The sequence below is a fragment of the Centruroides vittatus genome, unplaced genomic scaffold (assembly GCF_030686945.1).
Source record: "Centruroides vittatus isolate TY-2023 unplaced genomic scaffold, ASM3068694v2 contig_884, whole genome shotgun sequence".
NCBI lineage: Eukaryota > Metazoa > Arthropoda > Arachnida > Scorpiones > Buthidae > Centruroides > Centruroides vittatus.
This window is the reverse complement of record NW_027122576.1, coordinates 2,583,305-2,608,606: the sequence shown is the minus strand read 5'-3', so window position 1 is coordinate 2,608,606 and position 25,302 is coordinate 2,583,305. Positions and strand designations below refer to the sequence as shown.

The following is a 25,302-nucleotide window of genomic DNA, read 5'->3' as shown; positions in this document are numbered from 1 at the left end:
TAATTAAAATGCATGAACTATTCTTTAGCGTGTGCCAGAAGGTGATTTTTCAGCCTAATTTTTATATATAAAGTATGTTCAACAGCAAAATTTGATTACTTGCACTAAATAACTCAATCTTTTATAGTAAATAGCCACTTACAGAAGGAAATAAATAGTAAATATTGATAAATTTTTGTTGTTTCGATTATTATAGTAGAAATTAATCCATGGATTTTTTTTCTTAATAGGTTTATATGTGGAAGAGAAATAAAGAAAAAAGGCAATCTGTGGGGATTAAGAAGTAGAGTGCCACCACCAGTACCAACAATTACAATACCTGCTATTGGACCAGTAAATGATGAAGTGATGGAAGAATTGAAGAGGTCAAAACAGCATAAAACTAAAATGTTTATTCCTGTTAATAAGTAAGCTATTATTGTAGAAATTTATGTTGTTAATAACAGATAAATATTAAATAATATATAATTAATTGTTGTTTTATAGTACACCAATTCCTATAAAAAAGGGTAAACGAAGAAAGTCTGCTTCTGATTCTTCTGAAAAAGTGACAGTAACACAAAGATCAGCAAGAGCAAGAGTGGCTTATGAAGATGCTGTAAGAAAGGTTATTATCATAAAATAAAATAAAATTTGAATTTTAGATTCTGTAATAATTAAGTTAAATCTTATGATGGTTGTTATAAATGTTGGAGATGGCCTAACTGTAGCTTATTGAGGGAATTAATGTAGGTACTGTACATAAAGAAAAAATCTTGGAGGAAGAAAGACAAAATACAATTAGAGATTTTAATTTCATTTATCAAAAATAATCTTTTCTTCTTTCCATCAATAAAATTTAATAAATTAACAAGCATTTTCAGTCTGATGTTATATTCTATCAGTAGATCTAAAGTCTCGTGGAGTTTGACTTTATAAATGAACAATGTAAAATCCACTTTAAATGCTATATAACAGACATGGGCAAATGTGGCTCTTGCTGAAAGTGTTAATTTCTGTTTTTTATTATTATTTTTATAATTTTGTGAAAATATGTTTATTAAAAAAATTCAATATTTGTTTTATATTATATTTATAATGTGTAATAAAATTGTGCGCCTTACCATACTATCCTCCACGACAGTACAGAACTGCAGCTCCCATGCATTTCGCAAAACCTACATTTCAGCTCCCACTGAACTCTTGCTTGCCCACCCCTGCTATATAACAATAGGTACTATGGGGTCTATACAAGGCCCCTAACACAAAAAAAGCTATAAAAGATCCTAAACCAATAAAGCAACTTAAGTTTCCATCAGTGTGTATATATCAGGTCAGTCCATAAGTTCATGCGTATTTTTATCTACAAAAAAAGCAGCAAAAAATTTTAATTAAATTTTATTTCAATCTATAATGTATTCACCATTATTTCATACAATTTCTTGCCATCTTGATGGTAGCTTTTTAATCCCGTCTTCGTAAAATGATTTCGGTTTTGAATCAAAATATTCAGAAATAGCCTTTTTTTACATTGTTCTCATCCTCAAAAGTTTTCCCTTTTAAAAAATTCTGCAAACTGTGAAAAAGATGATAATCACTGGGAGCAACATCTGGCGAATATGGTGGATGAGGTAAAATTTCCCAGTTGTAGCTTTCAAGTTTCTGTACAGTTATTTTTGCAGTGTGTGGTCTGGCATTGTTATGCTGCAAGAGAACCTGCTTTCTGTTCACTAACGACAGTCGATTTTTTTTTTAATTTTTCATTTAAATGCTCTAATTGCTCACAATACATTTGAGCTGTAATTGTTTGATTAGGTTCTAACAGCTCAAAGTGAATTACACCTGACATATCCCACCAAACAGACAAAAGAATTTTTTTTTGCGATGCAACCCACCTTTTGCAGTCGGTTTTGGCTGCTTGTCGCGATCCATCCATTGTCTTTTTCTCGTCACATTATTATAGAGGATCCATTTTTCGTCTCCAGTAACCAGCCTACGAAGAAAAGGTTCTAAAGCAATACGGGATAAAAGAGACGTGCAAATGTTTACACGTTGTTGTCGGTTAGCTATTGACAGTTCATGTGGTATCCATTTTCCTAGCTTTGAAACTTTTCCAATTTGTTATAGGTGTCTATGAACAGTTCCATGGGATGAATTTAAACGTTCCACAATTTCATCAACTGTTAAAGATAGTTCTGCTTCAACTAGTGCAGAGAGAGCATCATCATCAAAGTCAACGGGTCTTCCAGTACAAGCCTTATCCTCCACACTAAAATCATTGTTTCTAAATCTTTCAAACCACTTCTGCACAGTCCTTGCACTAATTACAATTTGATTATGTACAGTATTTATTTTTTTGGCTGCATTTGTAGCATTCTCACCACTTAAAAATAAAAAGTATAAAACATGTCTTTTGTATTCGTGGGTTTAACGAAAATAAACAACTGAAATGTTCACAATTCTGAACAGTATTATATGAATGAGATCCAATTTAACACTTCAGTGTAAAAATTATCACATTAGACTGAAATTTTTAACAGTAAAACAAGATTTTTCTCAAGGCCATAAAAATGCACATGGACTTATGGACTGACCTGATATATATTGAAATGGCAAAAGAAAAAAATACATGAAGCAGTAAAACTGAAAAATTAACTGTTCATTTTTATAGCACTTTGAAAGATATCTGGGGTCAAAATGGTTGTGCTTCCTGACATGGTTAATCTGTATTATTTATTATGATTAGCCTAATAGTTAACTAATGTAGTATTCCACATTAAAAAAGCTTTTCAAAAATTTTTTAAGCTTATTGAAAAATACACCAGGAAACAATGTTTTAACTTCTCCCATTAAGTCAATTTATTTTTTAAAATAAACTCCATTTTTCTTAAGAAGCAAATATTTTGTAAACATGATATCTCACAATTTGAAAGTGTTTGTGATAAGCTGTAATTTCACGAAGTACACCGGTAACAAGTTCGTAACAAAGTGATGATCTCACAATCTGTTTTATCTTGACATTTCAATTAGTTCTCTGATACTGAATAGTCTTTCTGTGGGAAACTGAATTATTTTATAAAAAGTTTTTATCACTACAGGATAAAGTTTAAAATTACTGACTCTTTTTTGTAATGCTAGCATGCTCTTTGTCTTCTTCTTAACATCATTTCTGGACTGGTGATGTTCTTTCCTTTTTTGTTAGTTTCTTTTAGAGGTGACATCTTTTCTTCCTCCATTTGTGTTTTGCATATCATATGAAACTTTCTTTATTCCTCTGTGTAGATAACCAGAGTTGAAGATAGAGAGTGTATTATTTTAAAAAATTGTCTACAGTTTGTTACTTACACAAGGCTCAACAATTTAGTCCATAATGACTCTCTGCTTAGTCCCCCCCCAATTACAAACTAGGAACTGGAACTGTAGATGAGTTACAAAATCATCCATGCTCTCTGCTTAATACCTTGAAAATGTGACACTCAAGCATGTAATTCCACTTTACATCAAATTTTTTCTTAAATTTTCAGAGAAGCTTTTTGTGAAATAATGAATTTAAATTCATAACTTGAAGAATTTTAAAAGTTCTTTTTACCTCATCTCCTAGCAAAAGCAATGAGGTATTTTTCTTGGCATCACTGGACACTCCAGAAGCAGTCAAATAATAGGAAAAATCTTTCCATTGTTCTCAACAGTTTCCCTCATTTTCTCCTACCAAAGAAAATTTTCTTGTTATTGGTAAAAGCAATTTGTGAAGCCATCATGCATGCAACATAATGGCAACTTTTACATTTTTTTTTTTTTTTTATTGACATCGTTGTTTTTAGTGTTTGTTATGAACAAGTAACTTCAATAAAGTGTAGCCATGTAATAAATAACTGAATCTGGAGAATCACTTGGCATTGATAAAAATTTGATAGTTTCAAAATTATTCAAAATCCTGAATATACAAATATTTGTGCTTACAAACTATGATATACAAATTAACTGGGACCAGTCATTACAATACAACTGACAGGTTTCCAAGTACCAACAAACAAAGGGCTTACTATAGCTTAGGTTAACTTAACTAAATTATACTAATATCGGGCCCAAAATTTAGAGTAAGATATAAGTCATAGAATTATACAGAATGAATGATTCAAAGGGGTGACTGGCAATAATAGAAAAAACCTTGTTCCTTAGCAATTGTCTTCTTTTCATACTTATCCTCACATATCCTCTGTCCTGCTTTCCTCTCTTCACCCCCAAAAAGTCCTCTCTGTTCCATTCGAATCTCCCTCCGTCTTCTGCCAGTAACCCCTCAACCAATCAGGTGTCACCCCTTTTGTTTTATCACAGATCAGATCACGCGGGTCAACCAACTGCAGTGTGGTTAGGGAAAATAAAGAAAAGAAAAATAAATAACCAGCCTTAATAAAGCCACGAAAGGAAAGACTAAGTTAGTTAACACACCATGTTTTACTGGGAAGTCTTCTCGACTTTCTCTTGTTCTCTCACACAGAGAATGTCACTGGTTAATTTAAGTTAACATTTGCTAGCTTTTATTGGGAATGAAGAGTAGTTGGATTCTCGAATGGTAGACTGGGTGTTTTTAATGACAACAATTAAGAAATTTCACCATGTAAAAAGAAAAAATAGTATACACTTGATTTATTATAATGTTATACTCAATTAAATGTAATGTCATTGATTGGATATGTTATATTAAAATTAAATTATTAGAATAAGAACTGCATATTTAGTCACAAAATTTTTAAATACATGTTAAACTGTAGAAATTGTTCAGTAGTTCAATATATTCTATAATAATGTCTTTTTAGTTTTCTTATGTGCCTATGTTATATTGGGGGGAAGGGAGGAAAAAAGTATTTGGGAAGTAATTAAATAACTATATTTTAGATGGATTTAAGTTTAGTACTTGTGAAGTACTATTTTTAGTATCTTAGGAAACCGACACTAACTGCGGCCAGTAAAACTTCCGTTAACCTAACGGTACTTTACGCGGATTCAAGATTAATTTGCCAGGCCTGGACTTTTATGCGTGCACCGAAAAAATTAGTAAGAATAACGACAAATATCAAGTCAAAGCAAAAGTTTCAAATATATTTAATTAGTAAATCGAATTTAACTATATACTATTGTCTATAATTCAAAACAAAATTTAACGAAAACCAACAAGTCAACCTAACAATAAAACTCAGCTACTTAGCTTAACTTAATCTTAATTCCCCTTTGAAAATTTGACAAATCAAATACTTAAAGAACTATGAACAAAATCTCTTACGAACTAAACGTCTATCCGTCACCTCACTATACTAGGAACCTGTTTCCTCAATCCTTTCGCTATCGTCAAATCGAATTCCTTGTTAAACACCTTGGATCGCCTAATTCTCAATCTGGACTTCACCTCGAATCTCTCACTCAGTAGTACACCTCGATCATCGTTGGTTAGCGTGCTGGTTTTATGCTGTGAGGTGACATCACAATTCAGCTAGGTTACTCCCCTTATTTACATACTTAGTTTTTCTAACATCAAATTTCTTTCTGGCAGCTTCAATTCTCCGACAAAATCTTATAAACCATTTACAAAGCATTTAGCACAATTTTCTGGGATGTTTTATGACGGTTTAGTAAGTATTTCTTTTCTAGTGAGTGTGGGAATTCTTCCCTCCATTTTTTTCTCTGCGGACTGTTTATTTCCGCTGGGCAGCGCAAGTGCACGTGATGTTTTCTTACGGCGCTTGTTTTTTTGTGAGTTGGTTTATTATCTTCTTTTTTTTTTATTACTAATAAGAGAGTGGTGGGGAACCTTCGTCCTAACTAAACATAAGCCCCAAACAAAATATAATAAAACGAAAAATAATAATAAACTAAAAATAACGCTCGGACTCAGTTCCTTACATACTTTTTAACTTTCAAATTTTTTGAATTTATTAATATATATTTGAATGAATCTATTTGACTAATCAAAATTTTGTATGTTTTTAAAGGGTGAATCTGAATGTGTCCCAGCCAGTGCTAATCAATCATACTGTGGTTATACTGGAGAAGCCAGTACTTGTACAGTTTTGGACAGTGATTTTCCAACAGAAGAAATCCCCTATAACACTCTGGATGTAATTATTCCTCCTCCTTCAAATTTTGAAGGTTTGAATCATCCATTTTGGGATCTCAACTGGCCAAGAGGTCAGAATTCTTCGATGTGTCCAGTTAAAAGAAAACTTAGTAAGGAAGATATTAGAGTGTCAAAGAACGGGGAGATAAAACGGCGTATCGAAGAAGAAATCATGTGAAAAATACCAGGTTTCGTTGGTATAACGGACAGACAAGTGAAGGGAGCTTGGATACAGGTAGCGAATCTGATAACTTCGTCATTGAAACAATCAGAAAGAAACCTCGGTTTTCCGAGGTTTCCCATCGAGAGCTGAGATCTTCGAAGAATAATAATAATGGTACCGAACACATCGCAAATGGTGAGAAAGTTAGAATAAGAGCCAAACGCGTTACTCCCGATGGAAAGATTCAATATTTAGTTGAATGGGGTTCTTCCAATTCTTGATATCATCACGAATTGACATTAATTTATATTAATATTATTATTATTTGTCGTTTTTATTTTAAATTCAAACATAGTCTTTCAGAGAGAATTCTCTTTCTAAAAGATTTATTTTCAACTTTTTGATAATTATCAAAAATTTAAATTTTTTAAGAGTTTATATCAGCGAAAAATCAAAGAAACATTTAACGAGAATCATTTTAGAGTAATTCTCGTTTTTAAAGTGCCTTTTAACGAAAGAAATTTGCGACAAAATCATTTTATTGTGTTACTTGGTTTTCATTTTAAGTGTTTTTACATTAAATATATATATAAATATTTAATGAAACGGTTATTATTCTATTTTTGAAAATAGTACAAATATGCACTGCCCATTTTTTGTCTTGTAAAAAGTGTTGTTGTTTATTTTGAAATATTGGTACAAAAAATTCCGTCAATCTTTAAAGCCAAAGATTGTGTATACATGAAAATTTTAGTTTGTATTACAGATTTGTTGGAATTACATGGTTCATTTAATTTTATGTTTAAATGTGTAATTGGAAAGCAATTAATAAATGTCTTGCATTTTACAACGTTCGACCAGTTTGTTGTAAAATGCAACTTTGCTCTTATTATACTTGTTTGTTTTTTATGGAATAGTTTCATTATTGTACAATCAGTTCATATTTATAAAATAAAATTGTGGCTCAGAGAATATCCGAAATATCAACAAATATTCCATCCAATGTCCAATTTGTATAGTATAAAAACAGTTGAACTATTCAGAATAACATGAATTTCTGAACTAGTATAGCTTGAAAGGTTAGAGCCATTGTAGAATGCATAGTTAGCTGCTATACAGGGTGAGCCAAAAGTCTGATTTTAATATTTTGTTCTAACGTTATTGATGTTAACATGTGCTATGAATTTGTAAAATAACCACCTTACTTATATCTCAGAATGTCCCTAACCATTTAACTTAACTCAGCAAAGGGCAAATTTCAAGAAAGTGCCAGACATCTCCTTGTGAAGACATTGCGCTAACCTGCAACCAGTTTCCTATTTGCTCTCCAACGTCATAATGCAGCAGTGTCACAAAGAATTATGACGTCTTCACAAATACAGCGTGTTTTCCTTTCGGAGGCATACTTTGAAATCGAATCATATGCAAGAGGCATAGATTTCATCATAAGTCTGGGTGGTAAGCAAGTCCACTGTGTATCAAGAAATCATTCAGCAGTTCATTTCGTTGCTTGAAAAGGATGAACGCAATGCAATGTCTAGCTCCCAACAAGACAGAGCGACATACCACCTGGCTACAGATACAGATATATTTTATTCAACACACTAGGTACAGTGTATATTGGGTGCCACATAGGTATAACCCAGTTTGATACAGTGAAAATAATGACACGCTAGATAAATAGTATTGGTTACAATTATTAGAGTGGATTAACAGGAATTTGTTACAGATATTTACAATTGATGATTGAATAAAATAGTTAGTAGGAGATAATAAAATAAAAAAATAAATATCAGGTACAATTCATTCAGTACAAATAATCAATTAATACAAAAGGAATTAGTTACAAGTATTTATTTACAGTATATACATGCAATGACAAACAAGTTTACAGTCCAATACAAATTAAGTCTTAGCAGTCAGGTAAATTGACATAAATTTGAAGATACACAGGATTGTTATGTTGATGAGATGATTGTCGCTAAAGCAACAAGCACAGAACGGAGTGAATAGGACGAGATGAGGCAGAGAAGACAAGGTGATCTTTGGGCAGAAGAGGCTAGGAGTAGGCATTGACCGTGGTTCGTTTGAAGTATTTAGTGATGAGTGCTAAGAAAGCATCATAAGTGTCCTCATAGTTGAAGATTATTGTACAATCAGTGGGCCATATTCCCCTATGTGCCTCAATAGTGAGCTTAAGGCAAAACCTCTCCGGTTCTAACATTGGGCAGTTGAAGAAGTAGTGTCGACTGCTGTCCTCAACACCACACAGGGAGCAGTTAGGATTGGATGCGTTAGTGAACCTTGTAAGGTATGAGTTGAACCTGCCATGATTACTAAGGAATTGACTAGCATGATGGCAAGGTTTGTACCACCTGCTAAAGATAAAAGGCTCAATGAGAGGGATGAAATTATATGTGGTATGATGGTTATCATCATTCTAGTCCTGCTGCCAGGAAAGAATAAGATCCTTCCAAAGTAGGTTCTTTTAGAGGTTAGCTTAGTATAAGAGATAAGAAGGTCGGTGTCATCTCCCGCAGATTTCGCCAGGGCATCAGCATGCTTATTACCGGGCGTGCCCTGGTGGGCTCGTGTCCAATAAATGAAATAGCGGTTGGTAGTGTTGTTGATGATATCTTTTATTTCATTGGTGATGGGGTGTCCGGTGGCACTTTGCAACAGGGAGATGGACAAAGCACTATCCGAAATAATGGCCACAGTGTTGTTAGTGTAGTTGGTGACTGACCAAGCCCCTGCAATTTTGATGGCAAACAACTCTGCCTGGAGTACAGAACAGTGTTTGCCCAGCTGGTAACGTCCAGAGGCAATCTCGTTGCTATTGTGGAAGGCCACAAAACCACTACCCACCTTAAAGTCTGCTTTTGAGCCGTCTGTATAAATTTCGATGTTTGCATGCTCGGGCTGAGAGAAGGTGATTAAATTAGGTGTTACCGGATGCCTGGTAAGAGCATAATCAATGCTGCTATCAAAGTCACTGCTATTGATGATATAGTTTTCCATGTAAATGGTGTGGCCCCATTTGAAGTGCCAGAATGTTGCCTTAATCAGAACTTTGTCTATGGGTGCCTTTTTGGCCAGAATCTATAGGGATGTATTGGGAGTCATTGCATACGCTCTAGTAATGTGCATAAGTGCACTTCTTTGAGCGGATATCACTTTGCGGACAGCCAATCCCCAGCTGCTGCATGCAAATGATGTTATGGGCACAAAAATTTGATTATAGATTGTTTCCATTGCCTCAGAGGCTAAGCCCCATCTGCTCTTTGCAATGCGGGCAAAGGCATTAAAGATTTTTCCAGTCTGCTCAGTGATGTAATCTATGTGCTCTTTCCAGAGGAGTCGATGGTCGAGAATTACTCCCAAGTACTTAATGGATTTTTTTATAGTGACTGAGTGACCTCCCATTTTAATTGTGGGCACTCTGAGGTATAAGTTCTGTTTGCCCGGTTTGTTAAAGATGATTCCTTTGGTTTTCCTTGCATTAAATCTTAGTTTGTATTCTTCTCCCCAGTGTAGGATTTTATTCAGAACATTGCTGCCATTTTCCTCGAGAGCAGCAGAGAGCAGCCCCCAAGGAGCACAAGAGCATCATCGGTGTATGCAACTATCTCATGCTGGCCGAAATCTTGTTCCAGAAAGTTGTTAAAAATGGCGTTCCAAAGGACTGGGCCGCAAACAGAACCTTGCAGGCAGCCACAGATGACTTTGCGATGAATAAGATGTTCACCACACTGAAGGGTGGCCGTTCTGTTATGAAGATAATCGCAGAGAATTTTATAAACATTTGCAGGGCAGTTTATTTCCCTTAACTGTTGCAGGATTAAGGGCCACCACACTATCAAAAGCCTTGGCATTGTCTAGGCTTATGGCAAGTACTGTACATATTTGTAGCTCTCGAGTAATTCATTGACCCTGCTTACAACTTTTTCAATAGCATCCTCTGATGATTTCTGTGGCCGAAAGCCAAACTGTGAACCATGTATGATGGAATTTGTCTCCAAATGCCACATTAATCTGTTATTCATCAAGCGTTTCAAGACTTTGCCAAGGACTGGCAGGAGAGATATTTGTTGACTTTCCTCTGAATTTCCTGGCTTTGGAACGGAGACAATCCTGGCATGTTTCCAGGTTTCAGGAAAAATACCATGTTTAAGACAGGCAATATATAGTTGAGTGAGTTGGTAGGGAACAAGGCTCCAGATGATTTTAGCCAGTTCTGGTGTAACATCGTCATGTCCTGGTGCTTTTCTATTTCAGAGGTTGTTAAAGGCATTGCTGCTCTCATGAAGTTGAAAGTCAGGGTCGTTTTCAGTGTGGATGTCTGCATTGGTTTGATGTCAAATCCTTTGATGGATGTCATTGTCATTTTCCTCTGGATCCTCCAGGCAGAAGCTATCAATTTTTCTGTTTGCAGCTAGGAAAAAATCTTCCCCTGCTGTGTTGGAATAGAGAATTTGACTTTTCCTTAGCTTCCTGGTACAGAGTCTTGTTGTAAATCCCCATGGGTTTTTTGTGGTGTTGGCGCAGTAATTTTTCCAGGACTCCTGTTTGGCTTTTTTGATTTCACTTTTATATATGTTCAAATGGTGGTAATATTGCTCTTTGTTGTGATTTCGTTGGGATTGTGTATGGCAGTTCTGGTATTTCTTTCTTAAGTGAATATTGTCCATTCTAACATTGGTCAGATTGGGAGTCCACCATGGGACAGATTTACATTTGTTAACATATTGGGGGATGCACATTTTGCAGGCTATATTGATGTTGATATTATGTTCAATACTAAGGCGGGCTTTGTCGCTATCATCATGGTTGCAGTCAACTAGGTTGGTGGAAAGAAATGCCTGTAGTTCATTCCAATTGGCGCGCTTCAGGTTGTATTTCGGCTGTGGTTGGGAAAGATTGTTGGGGGAGGTGACACCGATCTTGAAAGAAATAAATGCATGATCATCAATATTGTCATCCAGGATTTTTCAATCATTGATGTGTGGGTAACATTCCAAAGAGCAGGCCATCACATCAATCCAGCTGTGACCCTGGCTTGATGTGAAGGTAGGTGGGGATGAAGGGTTGTTAACGACGAACAGGCTGTTGCGGGCATAGAACTCTTTGAGCAGGCATCCACGAGTGTCAAGACACTCTCCCTCCCAGGTAGGGGAGTGAGCATTAGTGTCCCCAGCCAGAATAAAATAGACATCAATAAAGTGGTCCATAATGTTCTGTATACTGTTGAGCATAAGCTCGATGTTTAGGTTCTTTGGACAGTAGTAATTTATCAGAATGTGTCTTTTCCTGTTGATAACTATCTCAGTACAACAGATGTACTGTGTACTTAGTGCCTTGTGGTGGAGAAGAGATAGTCTGTTATTGATGACAATGGACACAGCCCAGGGGTAGTTGGTAGTGCCACTGAGTGGAGTGCAGGTGGATGGAAGGCAGGCCGGTTTGTTATTTATACAGTAAGGCTCCTGACAGAAAATGAAATCGTATTTTGGTATGAGAGAGCTGAGGATGGAAGTAGCTGCAATGCTCCTTCCAGCATTATATTGCAGAAAACTGATATAGTCATTAGCGTATTGTTTCATAGTCGGTTTGCTTTATCAAGTTAGATTTGATACGCTGGTAGATGTAGCAGGAGCCATCCTGTGCATTATGATCGGTGTTACTGACTTTTTCATGCTTACAGTTGATGCAAATTGGTTGTTTGTCTTTATGGTTGCAATCTTTGAATGCATGTTTGCCAGTGCAGTGGCTACATGTTGCAGCGGTCTGACTACAATTTTTAGTAGCGTGACCGAACCTGCAACAGTGGTAGCACTGTAGGATGGGGCAGAAATCCGCCACCCAACATCTGGACCACTCCAGGTTTACCTTGCCCAGAATTAACAATCGCTTTCACAGGTGGGGTGTGACCTCAATCACCCAATTTGTAAATGGTTTAGTTTTCTTTCCCATTGCAAATTTTGTATTAAATGCCCCTTTAAAGTCTTCCTCGGTGAAATTTTCAGATATTATATCGTTCTGATTGTATAAGAGTTGTGGCAATTCTTCACATGCGATCAGTGAAGGCACGGAGTATATTATGAGGTTCAGTAGACGTTTCTTAGGTTTTTTAACAGCAATCTTCGGGATTTTATCCTCAATATAATTTTGAAGTTTTTGGGCATCAGCTGCCTTCTTAAGCTCAAGAGCCAAGCCGCCATTTCCTATATTACGTATTTGTTCAACTCCAATATTAAGTTGAGATGGTTTTACTTCGTCATATATTAATTTCCTTAAGTTATTGCAACTCTTATCGTTGCTATTGTGATACAAGAGCAGAACCTCAGGACTAGTCATAGGTTTTCTTGGGATTTTGTGTTGGAATTGGATTTGATGATCTTGCCAGATTGCATTACAGTACTATAAGTGATGGGTGTTTCAGCAGGAGTAGAATTGCTGGGGTGGAGCTGTTCCATTTTCTCCTGTACACTCTTTTGGTTTTCTAAGATTTCTTGTATAGGGCCATCAGTGATGAGCTTTTCTAGTTTCCCAGAGAACTCCTCAATATGCCCTTTTGGGACTACACAGTTTAGCTGTTCGGCTATGTCATTGACGTTTTTGCTGATCTTGTTGCTGGTGCTGGTTAGGCCATCAATTTTGGTAATAATCTTTGTCAATTTTTTGTGGAGGTTAGAGGGATGATGATCAGATGAAGAATGGGTTCTGGGAGGCAGTAGGACAGGCATAGGCAGAGTCATGTCAGTGAGCAAGGACTCCTTGTGACTAGGGGACATGGCTCCCTTACCAGTAGGAGTGCCGAATGTAAGTGGAGCACTCGAGTTTTCGATTTCCGATTTCGATTTTCGATTTCGACAGGTAAGATTTCCCAATAAGCAGTTATCCTTCATGGTGGATTCTGCCAAGTCGATTATTTTTTGAATTTGATTAGTTATATACGTCGTGTGCGCTTCTGTGCTGAAGTGCCCATTACGGTTGTCTACAAAGTAACCTTTCACTTTGTCTGCAATTCTATAGGCCTCGTCCAGAAACTCCGAGAGCTTGCTGGAATTCATGTTGGTTGAAATACACCTGATTAAGACACAACAAACCCAGATGTGAGTGTAAAAACAGTAATGTGACGATGCACTAGTTCAAGTAGTCTGTGAATTAACCAACAAAACAATTCATGTCAATTACAGTCACGAGCACGAAAGACAAAAGACACCAAGTAAGAAACCCTGTCCAATGCACTAGTCAAAAGTGCTCTGGCAGGCATGCTTTGTACAGAAGGGAGGATGACATACTAGTCCAACTGTGAATCCTGATGTGACCACTTCGATGTTATACTATGTAAATAATGCACAGGAGACTTATCCGGGGAGTCTTGCTTTGCAAGATGAAGGAGAATATCTGGGTAGTGTCTGTAGACTGCAGATTTGATGATAATCCTTAGTGATGGCAAATAAGTGTCAATTGTTTCTAAAGTACACCGCTGGTGCTGTGTACGGCTTTCTAAACTGGATGAGGCTGTGTCCAGTGGAGGCCAAGCTAGCTTGGCTAGTGGCAGCACTGGCTGGTTGGTGACATGCTGGCTAGTTTGTCAACACAGACTGTCTAGCTGGACTCTGCTGGTTAGCGGGTTGCCCCAACTAACCAAAAACAGAAAAAGGAACAGACACAACACTGTAGGTGAGATGACTGGTACTTACATAACCTGTAGACACAAACACTCACACTCCAGATCTCACCACACAATTCCAAAAATGGCCAATGCTGCTGTCTTCTTGCTTCCTTGTTGTCAAGGAAGCCAACATGGATGGCAGAAAAGTCCAACACGTTGCTAAATAAATTTAGCAAGAAAGTTAGGCTTAGCAACCCTAAGCCTAACACAACTCCTAACCCTAAATTAAGCCTACTTTCTTATAGTTGAACACTGAAAACAGCTCACTAGGCCTATTTTTAGGCTTACCTCAAAAGACTTTGCTAAAACACTTCAGGAGCACTTCAAAACATGTACTTACCCTATGAAGGCAAGAAAATCTAGCCACCTGTTTCTGAAAAGATATGTGTTTAATTCAAAATCTAAAAGAAAAAATTACTATTTATTTAATTATTTATTTATTTATATCTAGAGTATTTATACTCAAACATCTGATAGTGACCGTGTTTAATTTAGAAAGCAATAGACTGTCAAGATTCAATTTAAAGTTTAATAGTTTTTAGTTTGACCTGAGTTTGGTGACAATGTTGTGGATTGATATCAGTGATGTTAATTTAACTTGTTTTGCCCTGTATTATTACAGCAATGATAGAGGAATTTGTAACTGCTGGCTGATGTTATGTGTTTCAGTATGATTGTGTGCTCCTGATGGTTGTGTTGTGCTTCTTGTGAACTGCTGAGACTCTCTCGGTGGAACTTCTGCTCTTTGAGGTTCATTGGTGGTGGGACTGGCAAACACATCAATTCTCTACGTATACCACAAAATTATTGTAAAATATATGTTTTATTTATTTTAATATATTAATTTTGAATTCTTTTTAATTTAAAATTCTTTTTGAATTTTTCAAATTTGATTTAAAATTCTTTTAGATTAAAAGATAAACTATTAATTAAATAAATTATTTTTAAATTAAGATGTAATAAGAGAGAGAAGTGAAAAGTACTAAAAGAATATTAAAATAATTTAAACAACTTAAAATAGCATGCTTTATTTTAAGAACCTTTAGGGATGTTGAATTAATCAACTTGATCGTCCCTTGCACTAGCTGAGTTTGTGCTTGCAACTTCTCCACTAATTGTTGCTCTTTTGTCCAGGATTGAACCTCTTCCATATCTTTGCACTTGTAAGGCATTCCCAACAACACCAGCTGCATATTCATACGGGGATTTTTTTGTTGATAGCAATTGGTGGAACAGATGACAGCTGCAATATATATTGCTGTCACTACCAAAATTGGCCATTTCTTCAACAGTAAACAAATCACTCACAATTCGGAGTGTTTCTTCAACATTGACCTTCATGTTGATGCTGTTCCTCCAGCTGGCAGCCTGTTTTGTTAAAGTTTTAGTAAAGTTGGTGACACACACACTGCCAATTACGGGTATCATGTTGTCAAACCTGCTGTATGTGCAAATAAAAGGTGGAGTGTATATATTGGTTAAAACTGTAGTAAATTCTACAAAGTGTTTAATTAGCTCACTCCGACTTCTCTTAACCAGCTCAGCTCTTTTCTCAGTGCCAATTGAAGCAACACCTATTTGGTATAAAAATTTATTAACTACTTTAAATCCATTTCTACTGTTTACTCCTAGTTTCTTCATCCCGTAGTAACTATTAAAAATGATATCAGAGGATGCCATCTGCTGCTGAAAGAAGCTGATCTGTTGCCCTTCTAAACCTCTTATCAATATCTTTGCTTCTTCTATTGCAGTCTTAACAAGTGGATCATCTGCTGATTTGATGTTATTTATAAAGTCAGCATCACGCTTTTGTACTTGGTAGGCTATAGCTGTGGTTAGTAGGAGAAAACCTTTACCTTTAAAATTGCTCTCTAACTCCCCATCAAATCTAATAGCTTCTTTATGGAAAGTTGCTTGTCATTTGTCAATCGACACTCTGCCTAAGTATTCTGATGCTGGGTCCTCCAACCATTCTATGAATTCATCTACATAAGTAGGACGTGGCTTCTGATATTTCCTCCAACAGCCAGTCTTTCAGCTCTTTGCTGCTTCATGATATCCAACATTCTTATCAGAGTTGACAAGACAGATTGACCCACTTTTAATTCAGTCTTTGTGTGTCTGGCTATGGCGAAAAATTCAGGGTGATTTAACTCTGACTTTAAGTTATCCCTAAACTTATTAACCGATGTTTGGTATAATCTCAATGCTGTTTGCAATACTTCTCCGTGTATGAACTGTTCATATATTTTGTCTAGTGGTTTTGATATGTCATCAGTCATTGCTCTTAGAGCAGCATTGAGAAAAGGAACACTATGTAGCTAGAGCATTCCTGCCATTGGTACAGCATTCCCTGAGGCCTCATTAAAGTATTCTCCAAGAATTACACTTTTCTCCTTGTGAGATTTTCCTTGCATTCTTTGAATGAAGATGCCTCCTCTGGGAACATGGGATAGCAAAGAGGGATAATAAGTTATTAATGTCCCTGCTTCTGAATCCTCAGCAACTTTTACAGCTTCAGCATAACTGTTAACTGGAATATCTTTATCTACAATTTTAAAAATCTGTTTGCAAAATTCAAACAGTTTTATAAAAATAATTGAAATAGTAATTATTTTGCTTTCTTAGGTTGGAAAAGGCAGAAATAGAATTAGATAATGGTTTTTACAGAACTAGGCGGCTTGTGTTTCTTCGAGACTCAGAATCACCACTTGGCAACAGCTAGACGGACCTAAGTTCTTCTGAGATCGCGTAATTTCGAAAGGTGGTCAACCAATAATTCTCTAGTCACGCTTAAGATGCGTAGCTATAAACATGTCACCGCGTGCGTTTGTGCTTGAAGGAACATGGCGGACACTTCCAACTTGTGATAGTGTTTTCAAAGCCCAGGGAATCGGGGAAGCGTAGCTACATGTAAATCTTATTTGCATTTTAAAAAAACGCCATTTTTTGAAATCGGAGTTCGGAGACTTGTCTTGCCATGTATTATTTTTTTTTTTAGGTTTACAAGTGTCGAAACATTACGATTTCAGAAACCCAGAGGGTCAAATGTGACACGTTACATTATTATATAACCCATGTTATGTTAAAACAGCCAGGAAAGTAAGCGGAAATTTGAATTTTCATTGTTTGGTCGTTTGCATTATTGTCATTGGAGCTATATGGCTTGCCATATGCCTTAATCTGTAATTTGAGAATTAACTCGCCGCTGTCTGCGAGTTAAATTACGATTCAGATTTGAGTTAAAATGTGGAATTAATGCGTAGTGAATATCGATTTTCAACGATTTAAACAGCTAAACTACAAATCGGATACCTTTGCGCGCTTTTTTTATAGGCCAAGGAGGACACTGCTTGCTTATGCAATGAGCCATCATTCTATAACTAATCGTTTCCATATCTGGGGACCTATTCTGAGCTCTTCCGATAACTCAACGAGAGCGAACACGGGACTATTCGATAAGTCCCCTTAGCGAAAGGCAGTTAACGAACCTTAGACAAATCACTATTCTGTGCTCCACGTTAAGTGGGTTTCGCTACGGGTAGTCGGTCGAGATGAGTCTAGGTTCTGTGCTGTCGATAGCTATTACGCTTTAACCAATCAGTTTAGTTAACATTGTATTTTTGTCACGTGACTGCAACCCGCCATTTTCTAAGCAAAGCACGTGGTATTAGCATTGTTATGTACCAGCGCTAGTGAAAAGTTTTGTTTTAAAATGTCGAAGAAAGGACAACGAAGCCAGCGAACTACAAGTCGCCAGTTCGAGATGCTCGTTAATTTTATGGAAGACAACCCTAAATTAAAGTCAAGAAAGTTAGATGCTTCCTTTACCGTAAAAGATCGACAGAAATTGTGGCAAGAAATGGCCGACCGTCTGAATTCCGATGGAGTCGGCTCACAAAAACATCCAGAAAGATGACGAAAAGTAACTGATAGCTTTGAATATGAATATATATGACTATCATTTTAATTTATACATATGCGAATGAAACCTATTTCAGAAATAATGTTCATGCTATAGCTACTTTAAATTTTAACAAGAAAGCAATTACATTATTCATCCAATATTCATAAACAGTTAAGGTAATTATTTTTAAGCAATACAACAACATAGTTTATTAACTCTCTCCAATTGCTCGTGAAGTAAAATCATTCTTACACCAAAAGACGCCATGTTATTTCACTTTCGTTACGTTCCTAACGGCAGCTTAGGGATTGCAATACCGGGATTTTGAGTCATTTGTACAATTTTGTAATACCGGTATTCACAAGTTTAAATACCGTTTTTTCGGTATTTACTAGAAATTTTTTAAATTGTCTCTACTATATGTTCAGGGGTCGCCAATATAGCAAAATAGTATACGTTTTTGTTTTTATGTCTCCCTAACGGGCGATATGAATTAGACTGTGAATACAAATTTGCATCGTACAGTCTAGAGAAGTGATCAATATGTAAATCACCCAAGGAGGCGGGCCAAAACTGTCCTATTACAGCTCAGAGCGATACTGCACACGTGCAGGATTCGTAGTCTGATATTCGTATCTGTGAAAACAAGGTTGTAATTGTGAAGAAAGTGCGTACTATTTCGAAAAATTTAGACATTTTTTTTTTTTAAATTGGTGAGTTTGTTATTCACATTGTATTTGCATATCATACTTTAGGGTTCAAAATATTTTTCACATTTATTATATACTCATAATTAATAAACCTATAATAATGAATAAGAATAACTTTAAAGAACAAAAAAATCTGTTGATAATACTTCGGTTTACTTTCATTATTTATATGATGAAAAGAATATGGTGGCACAATGTAAAAAATGTTCAAGAGTAATTAAAGTGAATGGAGGAAGTACAAAAGGACTCCATACTCATTTAAAAACGAAACATGATACAAATTTGTTAAAGAGGAAAGAATCTAATTGCGATGAAGATACAAATTTAAGCACAGTTTCTAAGCCCAAGCCATCAGGGATTTTAGATTATTTTGAAAAAAAATAATAATTTGGATGAAATTATAAGTAAAATGACAGCATTAGATGGTTTGCCATTTCGAGTGTTTTGCACTTCTACTGAATTAAGAAAATCACTATCCGCCAGAGATTTTAAAAATCTACCAACATCGATTAATACTATAAGAACTGTTATAAACTACAGTGACGGTGTTCGCAATTCTTTGAAACACGAGTTAATGCAATTAAAAGTAAATGGTGAAAAATTTAGTCTTACATTTGATGAATGGACAAGTGTAAGAAATAGACGCTATTTAAATATAAATATTCATTCTGAAAAAAAATTTCGAATATAGGACTTACACATGTCTGGGGAAATATGCCAACCGAAAAATGTGTGGAAGTGCTTAAATCTAAATTAGGGAAACATGGATTATCCCTGAAAGAAGATATTTTATCCATAACGACTGATGGAGCAACGATTATGAAAAAAGTTGGAAAGTTGATTGGTGCAATTCAGCAATTGTGCTATGCTCATGGAATTCAATTAGGAGTAATAGATGTATTATACCAAAAAAATAAAGAACAGAAGAACCCAAATATTTCTGATTCCGACTTTGAAGAGAGTGGGGGTGATACTGACAATGAACATAATGACAATGTAATTGTTGAAGATATTGCTAATGAAAATGAAATATTAACTCATCAAGAATTGTTACCTATAATTAATAAAGTTGGAAAAATTTATGTATGGTAAAATGTAGGGGAACGTTTAAGATATTTAAACGTTCCCCTACAAAAAATGCCATATTACAAAAATACATACTAACTGAAAATAAAACAGAACATATGTTAATATTAGATTCTAAAACACGTTGGAACAGTCCCTAATGATGGAACGATTTTTGAAACTGAAAAATCCAATCCAAAAAGCAATAATCGACGTAAACCTGCGAATTAATTTTTCCGATACTGAATTCGACTTAATATCCAGAACTGTGTCAGCTCTACTTCCAATAAAACTGGCTGTGGAGGCATTATGTCGGAGAGATTCTAATTTATTAACAGCTAATGCAACAATAAATTTCATGTTACAGTCGCTGAGAGAACAGCACACATCACTATCTGAAGAATTATATATTACATTGAAAAATCGCACAGAAGAAAGGCATACCGAAATAGAAAATGTCTTACGGTATTTACATAATTATTTTAAAAATGAAAATAAAAAAGAAAAAAAGTGACTAACCAATTCAAATTTGATCAAGTTTATAGTAAATTTTCTTAAAATTTTTACCCACAAACCTATCCACATTCAGAAGAATTCGGTAGAGTTATCGAAGATGATGATGACACTAATGTCGATAGTGAAAAGGAATTCTCTCTTGAACAAAAATTAGAATTAGCGATGACTAAAAAAATTTCAACAAACCAAAATACAATACAGAAATCAGTTATATCCAAAACCATCCGACGAGAAATCGATTTATTTGAAGATGAGGGATTTAGAGGTAAATACTTGAAATAAGTATATCGCCCATTGCTAACAGTACCACCAACTAGTGTAGATGCTGAAAGGGCGTTTTCGACAGCTGGTAATTTTTGCACAAAATTGTGTTCCAGGCTAAATGACAGTACAACTGAAGCAATATGTTTTTTAAGATCACATTTAAAAAATTTGTAATAATACCACAGACTGAATAGTGATATTTACACTTTTTTCTAATTTAAATAAATAAGATGTTTACTGTTCTTTTACTTTTTGAGATTCTTTATATACTGTTATAATTTATAAGTTACAAATGATTTTTTGTGATATTTACTCTCTAATAAAACTGGCAAATAAAACAAAAAAACACCTGTGTTTTCTTTCTTTTTTTAAAATTCCTAATACCGGTATTAAAACCGATATTCCGGTATTAAGATTAAAAAATACCGAATACCGGTATTAAACTTTTGGTCCGATATTGCAATCCCTAGTTTGAACAGATTTACGAATTTTTTAACAAATATTTATATTTCAGTTTATTAAAGGAAAAATGCAATTCTACAGATCTGAGATCTTTAGATTACTTTTGTGCAACACTATTGTGAAATGTAAGTACTTTGTGAATGGTTCTTTTCCACTTTGTGAACATTAGTACACACGTATTAAAGAACCTTCAATATCTGTGAATTACTAAACTGTGAATCTGCATTGCAAACAATTGTTTTCAAACCCAAACGTGTTTCCTTTGAATTTTTGTTCGAGATACTAGTTTAGTACCAGTTTCTTAGGCGAACAAATGATGGCGCTAAATCGAGGTTTGACTGTCTGTAGCTTTCGGAGAGGGCCTCACGTTTGTGACCGACAAAAGTATTACGTTAAAGATATACTGTATTTCATTATTACAAACTTTAAATCAAACGGCTGTGGCAGTTCGGGCGTCAGGCCATCTGGGGGACCCAGAATCGATCGGGCGAGCAACTCGCCAGGAATTTTTCACGGGCGATCCGTCCTGATACGTTGGGCCCCATCGCCACTTGTGGGCCTGGCCGAATCCACAATTGTCGTGCAAAAAGCCCTCGTAATGCCCACCGGCGGAGCTTTAAATCAAATACGAACGAATAGTTGTCTACTTCAAGAAATTGACGGCCGGATGGCCGAGCGGTCAAGGTAGCAGCCTACCGATCTGGAGGACCCGGGTTCAAATGCGGACGGGTCGATAAATTTCCAGGAATTTTTCGGGGGATGGTCCTTCCGGATATGTCGGGTTCCGTCCCTCACTACCCAGCCGCTCCATTGTGGGTCACACTGAACCCATAATGGGTTTGCTAAAAGAGGCCTTTATAGTGCCCACAGGGTGGAAAGAGTTTAAAAAAAACAAAGAAATTAACGAAGTATATTTTAACTAACTAATAAAATTAACAACAAGCAAACAAATAATTTACAATAATAAAGGAAACATTTAAACAACTACCGTTACCGATTGTTGAGCAATATAATAATAAAAAAAATTTACGGAGATGAAGGGGATCAACAAATTTTGGTTATTGGTAATCATGATAATTGGTTCTTTGTATTTCGTAGAGGCCAACTGGTTTTGCGGTAACTACTAAACTTTTATACGTAGCCATTTTTGTATATTATGAGATGTAACAATGTTATTAACGTTCCGACAGACGGATACGAAGAAAAATCCTGTAGAACTCGTCGCGGATCACTGGACTGCGAAGCCTGCTTCAAGAAAGGTACTGTACTTTTTGCACGTTCTTCGATGTTTTGACGATGCGTGGTGGTCAAACACGAGCTTACCAATTTTAAATCCTTAGTCTGGTGGCAAATTAAAGAATTAGCTACAGCAACGTGGCACAATTGCCAAGTAATGTCATCATGCGTGCAGTCGTACGTCCAACGGCAAATCGAATGGATATGTCCTCTCGTAAAGGTTTACGCTCAGAAATCTTGGTACGTCTTGCGAGTGTACCTTTACAGATTTCTATGTTACTTGGAAAAGTTGATATCGGAATGGATACGTTATTTAGAAAAGGAAATCGACTGCGAAACTCGCAGAACGGAGGGCAGCTATTTTAACATCGAAAGAATCAAACCTTTCTTAATTTATTCATTATTGTTGCTGCCGTTAATTTTATTTTATTTTATTAAACTGGTAAGGTTATTTAAATTATCATTGACATCTATGATCTTACCATTAATTTTTATTAATCCTATGCATTTTAAATGGTAACTTTTGTGTAGACAATTTATAACGTGATCGATAATTACGCAGCATTTTGCATCCCAAGAAATCTATGTAATGTATTATAAAATTTCAATTTTTCTTATTGGGCTGCAATTTTTAAACTACCTTTCGATCTGCATCGGAAGCGACGCGATATTTTTAAAATTTAAAGATGATTAAAAATTGCAGTTCGGAATTGTGATGATGTCACAATTGTTAATTGTTCTTTTTAAACAGTTTCTCCTCCAGTTTCGGCTTCGGAAATTCAATTGTCCTATGAGGATGAGGATGACAATAATGAAGATGAGCAGGAGATAAGTGAAGAAAATTGAAACAATTGAATTCTAATTAAGAAAAATTAATTTTTGATGATGATAACTTTATTGTTTAACACAAAATTAATACATAATTTCAACTTATGAAAATTCTTTTAATGAACAATAAAATTTGCTTTAAAAATTACATTTTAATTGAGTTTATTACACCATATCCAAAACTAATTAAAGAATTATATTAATACACATTTTTCTATATATACAAATAATAAATTAGCGGGGAAGAAAAATTAATAGTGAACATTTTTACAGCTTTATACATTTACATTTTCACATTATAAATTTTTTTAATGAACAAATCATTATATACAAATTGCTAATCTCCAGTTTGTATAGTTAATATTTCATCGATAAATTGAATAAAAGAATGTAAATTATCACAATGACAAATAGAGAAATTCGGTTCAAACTCCTCGATGAAATTTCATCTTTTAATTAGATTTCAATTCATTAAAATTCCAATCTGACTTGCTAGATCCCAGTTCCAGGAGAGCTTTGCAGCGAGTCGCTGCTCTGAATACATTCTGATGATCTCTGTTCAATCGTTCGTTTAAAACAGTGGTGTCCAACCGAAATTGTCTAACTATCTTCAATTTTGAGAAAAAAGATTCACAAAGATAGGTGGTTCTTATTGCAGCTGTAACGTTCATCGCTAGTTTTTTAGATTAGGGAATTTATCATTACAGACCGTACGTATATATGTTACAGTAAAAACCCGTTTTTAGTGAAAACGCGTTTTAACTAGTTGAAACTAGTTTTTACTGGATGTCATTGTTATAACTAGAATTTACTGCTAGTCAAAAATGAATTTGAGTTAAAACTAGTTTTAACTAGACAAAATGGGTTTTAACAAAATGGCTTAGTAAAAACTGTTTCGACCAAGGTCATTCAGCTAACACGTTCCTATTGTGTATGATGAATTTCGTATCGCTTTAACCCTTTTCCCCGGACATCTTGTTTACGTTTATTTTGCGATCCCTCCTAAGGCAATATAGGTCAGTCAGGCGATATTATTTTAAAAATTCACCAAAAATCAAATTATCATTATATCTATATGAAAAAAAATCACTTACATTTATTAATATCTTTAGTTTTAAATACGATATTTTTCAATACATTTTATTAGAAAAATTTATAAGAGAAAAAAAATAATATATATCAGAACTGACACACAAAGTTGATAATTTGTAACATTTTGTGAAAATTAACATTGTCTAGTTACATAGTTGTTTGCTGGCACTGAGCCAGAGAGAGGTAGAATATTGTTTTGTACAATTCGATATAACACTTATGCATGTATGTTTATTCGTTGTGAAATCATCGCACATTATGTCAAACATTTGTTTGAAATCAAAATTTTATGTTGCTATCAACTAATATAATGAATTATTATACTTTATTCTCTTCATATCGAACGAGATTATATCTGTTGTTAATAAATTTTACAAAAATCAATATTTACGAAAGTAACGATGAGTCGGTACCCTCGAAGTTTTGCTTAAAAAGCCAGGGTACCGATTGATCGGTGCCTTCAGGGACAAAGGGTTAATTGATGTTAATAACACAGATGTGTGACCAATATTTTCAATAAATATCGTATTAAATAATACAAATGTTTTAATCCCAATCATCACTTTATTTATTTCCCCCAAACATATTTATGTAGCTAAAATTAGTTTTAACTAATGTTAAAAGTTAAAACTAAAATCAAACATTAACTTTTTATCTAAAATCAAAACATGTACAGCAGTAAATTCTAGTTTTAACTAGACAAAACGGGTTATAACAATGACATCCAGAAAAACTAGTTTCAACTAGTTAAAACGCGTTTTCACTAAAAACGGGTTTTTACTGTAACACACACACACACACACACACACACATATATATATATATATCTGTTTCTGTCCGTTTGTTTGGGTATCATATGAGAATGACAGACCGATTTGTATGAAACTTTGTATTTCTATTTATGATTGTCCTGGAAGGAAAGGATGTAGGCTAATTTCCAAAAATTTGATTTAATATCCTTTGATATCGTTTGCAAGAGTAACTATCGATAGTTCATACGTGTTCTTATCAAGTATCTCTCGCGAATTGAAAGCTTTGCCCAGAGGCCGATGGGTGTGAAATGAACCGTGAAATTGGAATACAATAGGTTAATAAAGTCGAATAATAATTAACGAATGAAAATGGACATTAGTGAAAGCTGGTCAAGCTATTATTCCACCAAAATGTGTGCGATACTAAACAGTACCATGTATGGTGGAAAATTACGGATTGCTCATCACTAAAGTCCGCGCAGCGAAATAGTAGACACGTATCAACCTGAGCTGGAAGAATCGTGTAATTAACGCG

The 25,302-nt window shown here is 35.1% G+C and overlaps 3 protein-coding genes across 4 annotated transcripts in view; all 3 read left to right on the top strand.

The window, feature by feature from the left end:
* The window catches only part of Pcl (polycomb protein Pcl), a 61,960-nt gene extending 54,823 nt beyond the window's left edge, over positions 1-7,137 (top strand). The window contains 4 exon segments of the mRNA XM_067280537.1: positions 231-407; positions 487-598; positions 5,967-6,246; positions 6,249-7,137. Of these exon segments, the coding sequence (XP_067136638.1) occupies positions 231-407; positions 487-598; positions 5,967-6,246; positions 6,249-6,535 (856 nt within the window). The 3' untranslated portion in view covers positions 6,536-7,137.
* Positions 1-25,302, top strand: part of LOC136983714 (cilia- and flagella-associated protein 77-like) — a 233,549-nt gene that overhangs the window by 35,422 nt on the left and 172,825 nt on the right. The gene's annotated exons all lie outside the window — the stretch shown is intronic.
* Positions 21,847-23,071, top strand: LOC136983617 (uncharacterized). Of its 2 annotated transcripts, none has more exons than XM_067280410.1 (5): positions 21,847-21,975; positions 22,050-22,118; positions 22,200-22,537; positions 22,627-22,681; positions 22,859-23,071. In XM_067280410.1, exons 1-5 carry the CDS (start codon positions 21,894-21,896, stop codon positions 22,939-22,941), a joined length of 627 nt encoding a protein of 208 aa, XP_067136511.1. In that variant the 5' UTR covers positions 21,847-21,893; the 3' UTR covers positions 22,942-23,071. The 2 variants fall into 2 exon arrangements, with proteins under 2 accessions (XP_067136511.1, XP_067136510.1); XM_067280409.1 differs by having other exon boundaries at positions 22,847-23,071.